This window comes from Pseudochaenichthys georgianus, chromosome 15 (genome assembly GCF_902827115.2).
Source record: "Pseudochaenichthys georgianus chromosome 15, fPseGeo1.2, whole genome shotgun sequence".
Classification (NCBI taxonomy): domain Eukaryota; kingdom Metazoa; phylum Chordata; class Actinopteri; order Perciformes; family Channichthyidae; genus Pseudochaenichthys; species Pseudochaenichthys georgianus.
In genome coordinates this window covers 7,420,199-7,433,490 of record NC_047517.1, presented here as the reverse complement: position 1 = coordinate 7,433,490, position 13,292 = coordinate 7,420,199, and the positions used below count along the sequence as shown (strand labels likewise).

General features: G+C 42.1%; 1 protein-coding gene across 1 annotated transcript in view; it reads right to left on the bottom strand.

Annotated features, from left to right (window-relative positions):
• Positions 1-13,292, bottom strand: part of LOC117459923 (adhesion G protein-coupled receptor A3) — a 412,304-nt gene that overhangs the window by 285,034 nt on the left and 113,978 nt on the right. The window contains 1 exon segment of the mRNA XM_034101091.1: positions 1,768-1,981. Within this exon segment, the coding sequence (XP_033956982.1) occupies positions 1,768-1,981 (214 nt within the window).

The following is a 13,292-nucleotide window of genomic DNA, read 5'->3' as shown; positions in this document are numbered from 1 at the left end:
TGAACAGAGATATGAATGCAGATGAACCTTCAAACGACGTAATGTGGATCGTATCATTTCCAAGTGAAAACTAGTGACCGATAGTATTAGCTTTGTATCTTAATTCCAGCAGAGCATCATTATTCCGTCCGGAACAAACTAGGGGCATAGCGGAGTGTCAAACCTAGTGAAATTACAGTGCGTTCTTCATCAGTAACGCCAGGATATATCCATAGGCTTGAAGCGTTGAAGACGGTACAAAACATAGTTCAAGTTGTACAGTCAGTATCGGAACAAAATAAATAAATAAAAATGCTCCGCTGGATGATCCAAATTATGTAAACTCACCACATCTAGCCGTTGTCTGTATCCTTTCCATCTCGAATACATGACTCAACCTCTTCAGGAGTATTGAACACACGTCTTTTCCCGTTGTGCAGCGTGTACATCCTGGCAGGGAAAATAAGGCCGAATTGTATTCCCCGGGTACGGAGCTGTTGCTTCACTTCGCCATACTTCATACGCCGCTTCGTCACCTCCGCTGAGAAGTCGGGGAAAAACATGATATGGCGAGTCCCGTATATCACCTTTCCTTTGGCTCGTGCCGCCTGCATCACCCTGACTTTATCCCTAAAGTTTAAACATTTTACGATGAGATGTCTCGGGGGAGGAGGGGAGTTGGGCTTCGGTCTGCCACCCGGGATTCTGTGAGCTCGCTCGATTACCAACGGTGTTGGGAAGTTTTCGGGACCAAGTACTTCTGGTATCCATTTCTCCAAAAACGATTCCACGTCTCTACCTTCGGCGTTTTCCGGGAGACCAATAACACGTAGATTTGACCTCCTATCGCGATTCTCAAGATCATCTACTTTCTCGGTGAGTGCTGTAATCACTTTCTCCATCCCGTTCACTGTGTTATGAAGCACCGTCACGTTATCCTCTGTCTCACCAATTCGATCCTCGGCCTGTGTTAATCTTCCCGAGTAGGAGCTGAGATCCGTTTTAATTTCCGAGATTGCAGCCAGAATCTCATCATTACGGGTGGTAACGTCTGCTCTTAGGGAGTGGATTGCTTCTAATATTTTGCCGTTAGATTCAGCTTGGGCTGAGCTAGCTATAAGGTTCGTGCTGGCTCCACCGGCATTGGCATTAGCCGTGTCCATCTTTAGCTTTAGCTTAGCTTGCCTGGTTGTTGGTGGAGTCCTTCGTGTTCTGGAACAATTCGGCTTCAGCTTTGGTATCTTTTGGGGCATATCAGATTGCCCTTGCTTTATGTCTCAAACTGTGGGTTTTTATGATTATTTAGGTAAAAGGATGGAATTGATCGGAGAGTCGGGGCTCGTCACCTGTTCAGCAGTCCGCCATTACAGGAACCCCCACCTTTAGACATTTACTTACATATTCTATTCTTGGAGAACAAAACATGAAAATCTGTTCAGCTTGATTTAACCACAGCTTATTTCAGGCTTCTAACCACAAACACGATAAAAAACAGTTGACTTTGAGAGAAAGGATCTGGAAGTGGATAAATGCTTATTTAAAAGTTATTTCTTGGTTTTAGGACTTGTTACTGCACTCTGTATGATGTAATTACACCGAAGTCGGAAGAACAACTTTTCCCAACTGTGGCATCAGGACCATCAGATGAGCAAGTGATTTTGTGGCTTTATCTGCAAGGGGGGCTTTACAAACATCCAAAAGACCAGTTTACTAGCTCTCAGCTAACATAGCCCCATCCATCCTCCCTCCTTGCCTTCCCCTCCTCCCTCCTCCCTCCTCTGCATGTACCTTGTGATCAGGCAGCAGTCGTGAATCAGTGTGTCCTCCACGTAAATGCCCCGGTCCTCATGCGTGGTCACCATGCGGCGGTTGTGACGCCATCGCAGCTCCACCGAAGGGTCCAGGTAGGAAGCGGTGCACTGCAGGGGAAGACGATCCCCACGGAAAACTACCTGTCTCTGGGAAGGGATAAGCTGGAAGAGGGGCATCTCCAGTGGTCCATCTGGAAGAGGAGGAGAGGAGAAAACTGAAATATTGGCGCGTAAACTTTCCCATTCCCTTTCCATGGGAGGAAGAGAGAAATATGTCATCATTACACCTTGGGTGGAACAAATATGAAGAATAGAAGTGGTATGGTATCAGTTTGATATTGCAAGCAAACTGTAATTTCCAGTTGTGAAATTAAAGCCAACGGATGTTTTCTGGTTCCAAAAAAGAAATTGAGTTGTATAGAAGTCTCTGAAAGAATTACTCTTCTTCTCACACAAATTATTACCTATAGTTGAGCTCAGTGTATTTTTTGCATACATGGTGAAGCAAATTTCTATCTTTTTGAGATAATCTTTTATTAATCTTGGGAAAATAGTGTTTTGTAGAGAGTTTATGAACCAATACAACTGACAATGCGTTACATAAACAGATTTTATCTTGCAATGCATACTGGGATTTGTTTTTTATTCTACTAATTCAATATTAGAATAAAATATGAGTGCCTGTTGACCAATCAAAGGCTTTCCAAAATGGCTGGATTCATTCAGAGGTGTTCAGTTTGGAGACAGAAGAGCAGCTGATTATGCGACTGTGTTCATCTTATTTTTACTCTTGAAGTTTGCCATACAATTCATCTGCAAGCTTAAATATGAGAGAATTGATCCTTTTGAACAATGTAAGTGAATATCATTTGTTTTCAGTATATTAAAACCATCTTGTGTCTGGTTCCGAAAAACCTAGATGGCGTCCAAACTCCAGTCCATAAACCAATGGGTGACTTCACAATGACTACATCCTCCTCTTACTGTATGTTTGCAAGTGGTGTTAAAATCTACGATTGTGGCATTCCATGCATGATTCTTATCAAGCCGTAAACCACAAACCGTCTCTTACCCCATGCGACAAACACACTCAAACATATGTGCATGCCCCCAGTGATATCGTCAAGACACACACACACGCACACAATATCGTCAAGACGCACACACACGCTGTCAAGGTCACACTCCTCCCCCTTCGTTCACACGTGTTGTTGCTACTGTTGCTGTGCGAGATGACTAACATGTTCACAATGGAAACCTACCAGTGATAGGATCACCTACCTCGCAGCTGACATCAAGCCTTTTTTTATTGCCAGATAATATAACTAGTAAAAGAGAGGGACAACGTGGCAGTATTGCTTTATTTTGACACCCTCAGGACCTGATTGAACTGATCATACTGCAGACACACAACGTAGAAGACAATGTCTCTAATCATGATATATGGGTCATAATGTATTTTATTGCTCCATGCATTGGTTTGAAAAAAGACAATACTGAAGGATCTGTGTCAGGTGATGTGGCTGAATGTCTCCAGCTCACAACTAAACATTTCCCCTGAGAAAAAAAAAAGCAATGACTGTTTATGGGAATATATAACCCAGTAAATAATAATGGCTGTTAACACATGCAGAGTTTTCCCTTAACTTTTCTACATAAGAATGACATAATAACGTGTACCGTGCATGCAGCAAGTTGCAGGTGCTCCTGCTAGATGTGTTCTATTTTAAACTTTTAGCTTTATCATTTGATCTTATTTTTTTTTTCTTTTAATAACTTCTATTTGCAACGTATCAAGCTGTGCCCTCTCAAAACTGTCCTATAGACAGAAATGTTGTTTGTTTTGTAGCTGTTGAGTTGCTGTGTGTCTCCCTTGTTTACACCAGGGAGAAGCTAATTGTTCTAAAGCCAGCTAGCATGATGGTCAGCACAATGGCTATCCCCAATGAAATCTGGAGAGGATACAGGGTTAAGTGAAGAGACGAAGGAGGAGAGCTGACACCAGATTACAAAAAAAAGGGAGATATAAGCCCCCTCTCATCATGGCAACATAAAATCCCTGGTTAATAGAATGGACAAGATGACCACGATAGCCAGGAGTTCAACATAATATATGGAGTGTAGTTTGGTGTGCTATCCGGGGCATGGCTGCAACAGGATGTATCTAGTGGTGGCATCTGGACTGTTCAGGTGGTGTTTCCAACAGCAGCGTTTTCATTAACGATCCTACCATGAGTCTTCACCATGCCTTCAACATGAGCCTGAGTCTTCACCATGCCTTCAACATGAGCCTGAGTCTTCATCATGTCTTCACCATGAGCCTGAGTCTTCATCATGTCTTCACCATGTATTCACCATGAGCCTGAGTCTTCACCATGTCTTCACCATGTCTTCACCATGTATTCACCATGAGCCTGAGTCTTCATCATGTCTTCACCATGAGCCTGAGTCTTCATCATGTCTTCACCATGAGCCTGAGTTTTCATCATGTCTTCACCATGAGCCTGAGTCTTCATCATGAGCCTGAGTCTTCACCATGAGCCTGAGTCTTCATCGTGTCTTCACCATGAGCCTGAGTCTTCATCATGAGCCTGAGTCTTCATCATGTCTTCACCATGAGCCTGAGTCTTCATCGTGTCTTCACCATGAGCCTGAGTCTTCATCATGTCTTCACCATGAGCCTGAGTCTTCATCATGAGCCTGAGTCTTCATCATGTCTTCACCATGAGCCTGAGTCTTCATCGTGTCTTCACCATGAGCCTGAGTCTTCATCATGTCTTCACCATGAGCCTGAGTCTTCATCATGTCTTCACCATGAGCCTGAGCCTTCATCATGTCTTCATCATGTCTTCACCATGAGCCTGAGTCTTCCTCATGTCTTCATCATGAGCATGAGTCTTCATCATGTCTTCACCATGAGCCTTCATCATGTCTTCACCATGAGCCTTCATCATGAGCCTGAGTCTTCATCATGTCTTCACCATGAGCCTGAGTCTTCCTCATGTCTTCACCATGAGCCTTCATCATGTCTTCACCATGAGCCTTCATCATGAGCCTGAGTCTTCATCATGTCTTCATCATGAGCCTGAGTCTTCATCATGTCTTCATCATGAGCCTGAGTCTTCACCATGTCTTCATCATGAGCCTGAGTCTTCCTCATGTCTTCACCATGAGCCTGAGTCTTCATCATGTCTTCATCATGAGCCTGAGTCTTCATCATGTCTTCACCATGAGCCTGAGTCTTCATCATGTCTTCATCATGAGCCTGAGTCTTCATCATGTCTTCATCATGAGCCTGAGTCTTCATCATGTCTTCACCATGAGCCTGAGTCTTCATCATGTCTTCACCATGAGCCTTAGTCTTCATCATGTCTTTATCATGAGCCTGAGTCTTCAGAGGTCTCTGCGCTGTGGAGGACATCCCGCCTCATTCCTGTGTCTAAGATGTCCTTGTGGACTTATGAAGTACATTTTTACTTCAACTTATGTGTATGTATTGTATTTATTTGTATTCTAAAATTGTACAACTATCAAAAACAACACTTTTTCCCCACAGGGATCAATAAAGTATTTTTGAATGATTGAATCATACATGCAGCAAGAGAGTCTTGCATGCTTGAGAGGGACATTCAAATAAATATGTCACAAATACTGGTTCTTCTAAGATGACATCTCTGTGTAATAACAACAGCTGACCCTGTTAGAGTGCTAAGACTCGATGTTGGTCTTCAACAACAGTAGCTGAGGCTTTGTTATCTCCTGCGAGTGACGCGTAGCAGAAGCAGCAAGGGGGCCGTTGCCTGTTGACTTGGCAGATGCTGATACTGTTGAAACAATGCTTTGAGCAAAATGCAATTATTGGTTGTGTGTTGGAGAAGGAGAGGGACAGAGACAAGAGCCGCTTTCACACCAAGTACTTTGCCGTACTTAGTTCCCAGCACTTAGTTCCCCCATGGAACTAAAGAGGAGATCGCGTTCAAGTCCCTGAGGGAAGATTACGCAAATGAAGCCACTTACAATGGCGGCTTCACAGAACTTTTCCGAGTTTTACGGGCCGTGGTTTGAAATTCGCCCAGCCAATCAGAAATTGGAACTTTTCTTTCCCCAGGAAAGTACCTGCTCTCTAGCAGGGACTGAACATGGGGAAAAGTTCTCATGAACTAAGTTAAAAATCCCAGGAACTATCGGAACTAAAAGGGAAAAGTACTCCGGTGTTAAAACGCCTAAGGACAGAGGCATAATTATATGTATTGCAACCCTGGAATTATATAGCTCTGGGGCCTCATTTATAAAGCCTTGCGTAGGATTCACGTGGGAACGTTGGTTACGTAGGACAAAGCAAATAAATATGCAGACATTTTCTGATTCATAAAACACTGCGTGTGGCACGTCCTATGCCAGTTTCCCTTTATAAATCACAATCAACTCGAAATGCGGAGCAGCTTTTGCGGGCTTCACGTAACGCCCATATTTGCCTATAAATAGTCAAAGAAACGGCCCATATTAATTTTCATTTTGACTGACTGCATGAAGAAGATCGCAAGAAATTACGACAGAACAGCTAAAAAATACATTTCACACTGTGTCAGCAGCATGGAGGTCGGATCGTCACCAAAATACGTCCGAAAAAAGTTAATGACAAAATACACATAACCTTCCTCAGGCAGTGTGTCAGTGTGTTTGTGCCATGATGAGAAACTGTAAGAAAGTATCGAGGGATCCCTGCGGAGTGGAGTCAATTAATGTTTATTTTTTTATTTGGTGGTTTGTGTTCCAGCTGTCGATCAGCTGTGCGCAGCGTCTCCACTGCAGCCTGTGCGTGTCAACCCCTCCGCAGTAACTCGTTAAAGGAAATAAAGCTAATGTGTTGAGTTATATCAGCTGCCAAATCTACCAAATATATGATGTTCTTAGTTTCCATACCTCCTGTGTTTTAATGAGCGACTTATCAAGTCTTAGCAAACGGCATAACACATGATCAAACATGATAGTATATGCTCATATCTATACAATCTATAACAATACAAAACGGCCTCTGTTTAGACGTAATTCTGTCCTTCTGCATATCGCAGAATAACATAACATATTCGAGGTGGTTTTCAATAACATATCGGTATTTCTCCAAGTTAGGTGTGCACTGAGTAGTCTCAAACAGGCGTTTGTTTAATCATTATAAGATTGGCATTAATCAATGTTTGCAAATGAATTCTTCATATATGATAAATGAGAGGTAACATTTTATTTATGGTATTATTTCCACATATTTCTCTCCATTCTTCCTTCTGCCAACGGTGTCGCAGTTTCTCGTCTCTCCCGTGTTTGTGCTTAGAGCGTACGCATGCGTCAGAGTTTGCGTGGAGGACCGCACATTTCCCGTCAAGTTTGTTTTTTATAGATCGCAAACATTGCGTAGAAACTGGCGTATGCCATCTTTTCAGCTTACGCACCGTTTATAAATGAGGCCCCAGGTCTGTGCTGCGGCTCTCATCTCAGCATTGTTAAAGAACCTCAAGTCCATGGCTAGATGAGTCAAACAGAATCCTGCCCTGACCTCCACACAGGAAGCACCTGATCCTGGCAGGAAGCTGCACGCGCTGCTACGTTCCCCCTCATTTGCAGGCACAACTTGACCTGTATCGGCGTGGGTACAGGAGCTCATTGCTGGAATGTGTGGTGCAGACATGTGCTACCCATCACACTGTAGCCACTGGAGAAAGAAACAGATGCATCTTCGTTGACATGTCTTCATGAACACAAAAGGGGAAAACTCTGTGGAGGAATATTAATCATTCCAATGCTTTGGGAGTGTGGAGGGGAGATATGTTCATCCTGTCCCGTCATTAGTCTTGATAACAAGAAGCTAGCATCAGGTGTTGGGCATAATCCCATCCCCACAAGCCGGTGGACATTCCCATACAAAGCTGGGCTGTTAGAGAACCACACTGAATCCAATGTGTAATTGTGTGTTACAAGTCATTGGTATTGTAAGGTGGAGTTGTGCGGCGGAGAGGCAGATGGATCCAAGCAGGGTGAGAGCAGGGAGCCCAGAACGTTATCATTGTAATCCCATAATGGATGCTTCAGGGCCTGAAAGCAGCGCTCCTCGTCCTGCCTTTGGATTCCACTTGACTCTTTGTCTGTGGACTGTGCAGAATTACCCTCTAATCTGTTTCGATTGTTTTGCCTAAATGAAAAACACATACAATTAGGATTGCATAGAATCACTCCTGAGTGATCCAGTGGTGCTGCTGTCTGTGTACGCACAGACTGTGGGGGGGTGGAGGACATGTACATGTTGTAGACTGGGTCACAATTTGCTTATTAAATAAAAACTGCTGCACGTCATACCAGGCACATGCACATACTTTAATATTGGCTTGAGCTCCTGTTATTTGGCTTCCTAGAGAAGCAGCCTTTTTCTGTTTCGCTTTTTTAAATAATAGAACAAATGTGTTTGTTTACAAATCAAATGATGTATGTGCATTGAAAGAGGTTATTCCCCCCTGACAAAAGAAAACAAAAAAGGAAGAACGAGTCTATGCAGTCATACTGTATGTGTTGCCTCATCAGGGACAACACAAACATTGAAAAAGCAATACAGAATGCCTACTGCATTATCTTTACATTTGAGCATTTATTTTATAAATAAAGATAATTTTCACCATAAATTGGAAATGTATAAACTCATCCAAATGTATGACATCAAAGGGGCCCTTTCACACTATTTAGGGTTTTCCCTTTCCTGTAGTGTGTTATATAGGTGTTTTATGCCGTTATTGGACTCCTTTGTTTACTCCCCCAACATAGTGACATCACTATGTAACACTCACAATTCATTTGGCTAGTGCTTCAGCAAATTGAATTTGATAGACGAAGGGGCGGGACATCTCTAAGAGGTTAACCAATCACAACAGAGCTGGCCAGCTAACCAATCAGAGCAGACTGGGCTCTGGTTTCAGACAGAGGGTGAAAAGAGGTGCTGCAGCACAGGCAGTATGAGAAAGATAAAGAGCTTTCTGAACATTAAAGCATGGAGACATGTCACAGTAGAGGCACAAAAAGCTAAAACGAACCTGAACATTTGCAGATCTAAGGCCCCTTTAAGTGATGACACTCAATTTTGTCACCCACCAATTTTAAGATGAAATCCCTTGGTCATGTGTTTGTTTTGATTACATACAATGTAATATCTCTTTAACAGTGAAGTATAAGTCATTATGGGCATATTTGTTATGATCTTCGAATATAGCCTTTAATGAATTTAAGCCCCGTAATGCATAATGTAATGTAATGCCACCTCACTTTGCACATATACACAAACGCGTATGGTACCCAGTACCGACCAATGATTTTCATTCCAGAGCATTATCCCTTCATGCAGCAGATGCATGACTCTTTAAGCAAGACATACAACACTGCTTAAATTATATTTGTCATAAAATGCAATCTTTCTTTTTTTTATATATGATTTATTTTTGCGATTTTCAATACACAAAGACAGCAGCAATACAATGCATTACCCCTGCGATTTATAACAAAACAACTCCAAGACACAATACATCAGTTACAATTAGACAATAATGTAATAAAAAATAAAAAATAAATACATTTAAAAAATACAAATAAAAAACCAAAAAGGGAAAGAAGAAAAAAATAAAAACCTGCGAGACATTTTGTGAGCATACCTGTGAGCTGTTGCGGTACAGGGGGGGGGGGGGGGGGGCGACTCAGCCAATGGGGACAGACTCCAATTGGAGGGACTTAATATGTTCTAAGAAGGGTAGCCATATTTTTGTGAACTTCAAGTCTGAGCCCCTGATACGGTGTTTAATTTTTTCCAATTTCACAAAGTATAGGGCATCCTTTATGGATGAGAGGGGGGGCGAGGACTCTTCCAATGCATCACAAATAATGCGCCTAGCCAGCAATGTGAGGAAAGCTACAAGTTCAGCTAAATAGGATGGCAGTACATGGCTAACGGGTAAGACACCAAACAGTAGTGCTGTAGTGACGCGTCGACTTCAAAATATCGTCGAAGACATATTTCCTCGTCGACGCATCGCCACACACACGTGGGTCACCCAAAACAACAACAAGCAGTTCGCAATCGCACTTTAAACACAATGGAGACTGAAACGGCTACCACCTCCTCCTCACAGGATTGCGCACGAAGCCCTGCAAAAAGCCCCCAAACAAAAACATCTCGCCCTAGGTCTTCAAAAGCATGTGAATACTTTCAATTTAGTCCAAAACACAAAGGCATTGTTATTTGCAGTCTTTGCCAAATGGAGTTGGCATACCACACTAGCACAACAGCGATGTTGGAGCATTTAAAGCGGAGGCACCCTTTTGTCTCTCGTGGAGGGAACAATTATAAGTAAGTACTAACTTTGGCTAAATTAATTCCACGTTTGTGTAGTGTGTTGTGCAGCTTGAGTTCTGTGCACTGCGGTAGTGCTAACTATCTTATAGCTCTCCGTGCGGTTTGTTCGTGCTTGGTTGGTTAGTAGTTAATGTTAGCTACCTAGCTAGCGGCGCCAGCTGTGTGTTAGTTAACGTTTGTCAGCATGTAATGTTGGCTGGAATGGTAGCTAGTTTACGTCTGCAGAACACCGCTATCAAGCCGCTACTAACCCGGAACGAACAAACTGCACAGAGAGCTAACTCATGTTGTAGTCGTTTACGAGTCAAACATAACATTAGACTAACGTTAGTCAGCTTATAGTATCAATGTATGTCAACTAACGGAGCCAAGCAATGTCCAGGCCAGGGCTGCACGTTAGCTGGTGCGCAGTTGTCATGAATTAATTAATGTTTTTATGAGCATTGAAAACATTAAAATGAGCACCAGCACATCCAAGTGTGATAGGGCTCATATGCGGGGTGTAACGGTACACGTACCCGTACCGGAATTATTCGGTACGGGCCCTTCGGTTCGGTACACGTGTGTACCGAAGTGTACCGAACGAATAGAACGTTAAACGTAAAAAATCGAGAACGTGAACAACTTCTTGGAAGTAATCTGAGGTGCTGCGTCGCAGCATTCAGAGTAATTTGCTTCCATTGCGCTCATCGCGTCATAGAGCGAGCAAGTCATTCCATTGGATGAGAGGGCATGCTATGAGAGCTGGTCAGAGGGATGCGTTCAAATTTAGTCGGTAATTTGAGGAACTGTCGAAAATTAATGGCGAACGCAGATAAAGTTGAGCTCGAAAATCCTCCAGCATCATTGAAGTCTCCGGTTTGGGAACATTTTGGTTTCGCAGTTACGTACAAGGATGACGGACAAAGACAGGTGGACCAAACCAAAGCTGTTTGTCGGCATTGTTCAACTAACATTGGTTACGCGGCTGGCAATACATCAAACTTGCACACTCTTGAAAAGGCATCACCCGAACGTGAATATAACCGGTACCAAAAGAAAAAAGACTGAAGTGCAAACCCAACTCCCACTAGCATGTAGCCTCCACCACTTGCAAAAACTTCAGACCGAGCCAAAGCTATTACAAACGCCAAATATCCTTATGTTGCCATGTTAGCAAAGCGCTACCTGGCTGTATCTGCTACCTCTGTCCCTAGCGAGAGGGTTTTCTCCACAGCAGGAGACATTGCTAGTGCCAGCAGATCTGCCCTTTCAGCAGCCATGTGGACAAGTACATTTTTCTTTAAAAAAACATGAAAATACAATGACAAGCAAGTCCTAATGTCAAGATGGCTGCTTAGATACTAGTACAGTACAGTTCAGATACAGATTATTTCAGTTCATCGAAATGCTGCACCTTAATGTTCATTTGATTATATTTTGTATTTATTTGAGTGAATATTCACAGTTTAATAATAATTAAAAACCCAAAACTAATAGTTTATGTTTGTGAGTACTTGTACATTAAAGTTCAAATACAGATTATTTCAGTTCATCGAAATGCTGCACCTTAATGTTTATTTTATTATATTTTGTATTTATTTGAGTGAATACATTATTCACAGTTTAATAATAATAAAAAAAAAAATATATATATATGTTTTGTTTTGTGAAAAAAATTCTGCTGTACCGAAAACGTACCGAACCGAACCGTGACCAAAAAACCAAGGTACGTACCGAACCGAAATGTTTGTCAACCGTTACACCCCTAGTAGATATAGTACTCTACAAGCTTTTAGATAAACATGAAATGCATTGTTGGACTTAACATTATTTAAAAAGTAACCACGTTAGCCTTCAAGTAAGCTAATAGCACTGCAATGAGTTTAACTAGATTTAATATGCCCCACTGTCACAGCTGTTGTTCCATTGTTCATTGCTGTTGTGTTTTCTAGGACAAAGCAAAGAACCTTGCTATCTTGGGAAAGAGGCGCAATGCACAATCCACAGAAGGCAGCCGAACTCAGCAAAAGAATCTTCAAAGTAAGTAATTATTTGCTTCCTTTGAGCATCTTTTAGGAGGGAATGGCTGTCCTGATCCCATTTATTGTGTCCTGATTTATTAGCTAGTTTTTAGGTGTTTCTTCACTTGGCCTTTTTATTTGTGTCCTTGTTTGGATTGTGTAATAATTAAGCTTCTTACACTGTAAGCAACATGGCTCTATGAAAGGTGCTGTGTTATTATTAATAATAATAATAATAATATATTTGTTTTATCTTACAGGTGATCGTCAAAGACATGAGGCCTTTGCCATAGCTGGCAAATAAAAGATGACAGCTTAGTAGTTATTAAGAATGTTTTGGTATTTATTTGAGATACATTATGTTTTTTATTAATCGAACAACAGAAAAATAATCGTTAGATTAGTCGACTAATCGATAAAATAATCGCCCAATTAATCGTTTTCAAAATAATCGTTTCCCCCCAGCACTACCAAACAGGCCAATTAAGGGTGAGGGATGGATGGTAACAGACGTGATAGCTGAGAGTGAGTCAAAGACAGACTTCCAAAACTGAGATAGGGTGGGGCAAGTCCAAAACATGTGGGCGAGATTAGCTGGTCCTAGGTGACATTTATCACAGTTAGGATCAGTACCAGGATAGATGCGAGCTAGTTTACTTTTGGACCAGTGCACTCTATGGACCACTTTACATTGTAAAACCCCGTGGCGGACACAAATGGATGATGTGTGGACACGTTTCAAAATAGACTGCCAAACCTCAGTCCCTATCTCTATATTGAGGTCCTCTGACCAATTAGTTCGAAAGTTATCAAGAGGGCAGAGGGTGGCATGTGAAAAGAGTATTGTATAGCTTTGAAATGGTACCCTTGAGGTTAGGTTAATACTTAAGATAGTGTCAACCCAGGTAGAAGGAGGAATAGCAGGGACACTTGGAAAACGTTTTACGAATAAAATCTCGGACTTGTAAATATCTAAAGAAGTGGGATCAAAGATGCAAATGTTCCATCAATGTAAAGTTGTTTTACAGACACAATCCCATTGATCTCCCATATTGAAAAGGCAGCATCAGTGATGGAGGGAGTGAACAGCGGATTGGAATGCACAGGGGACAGTAG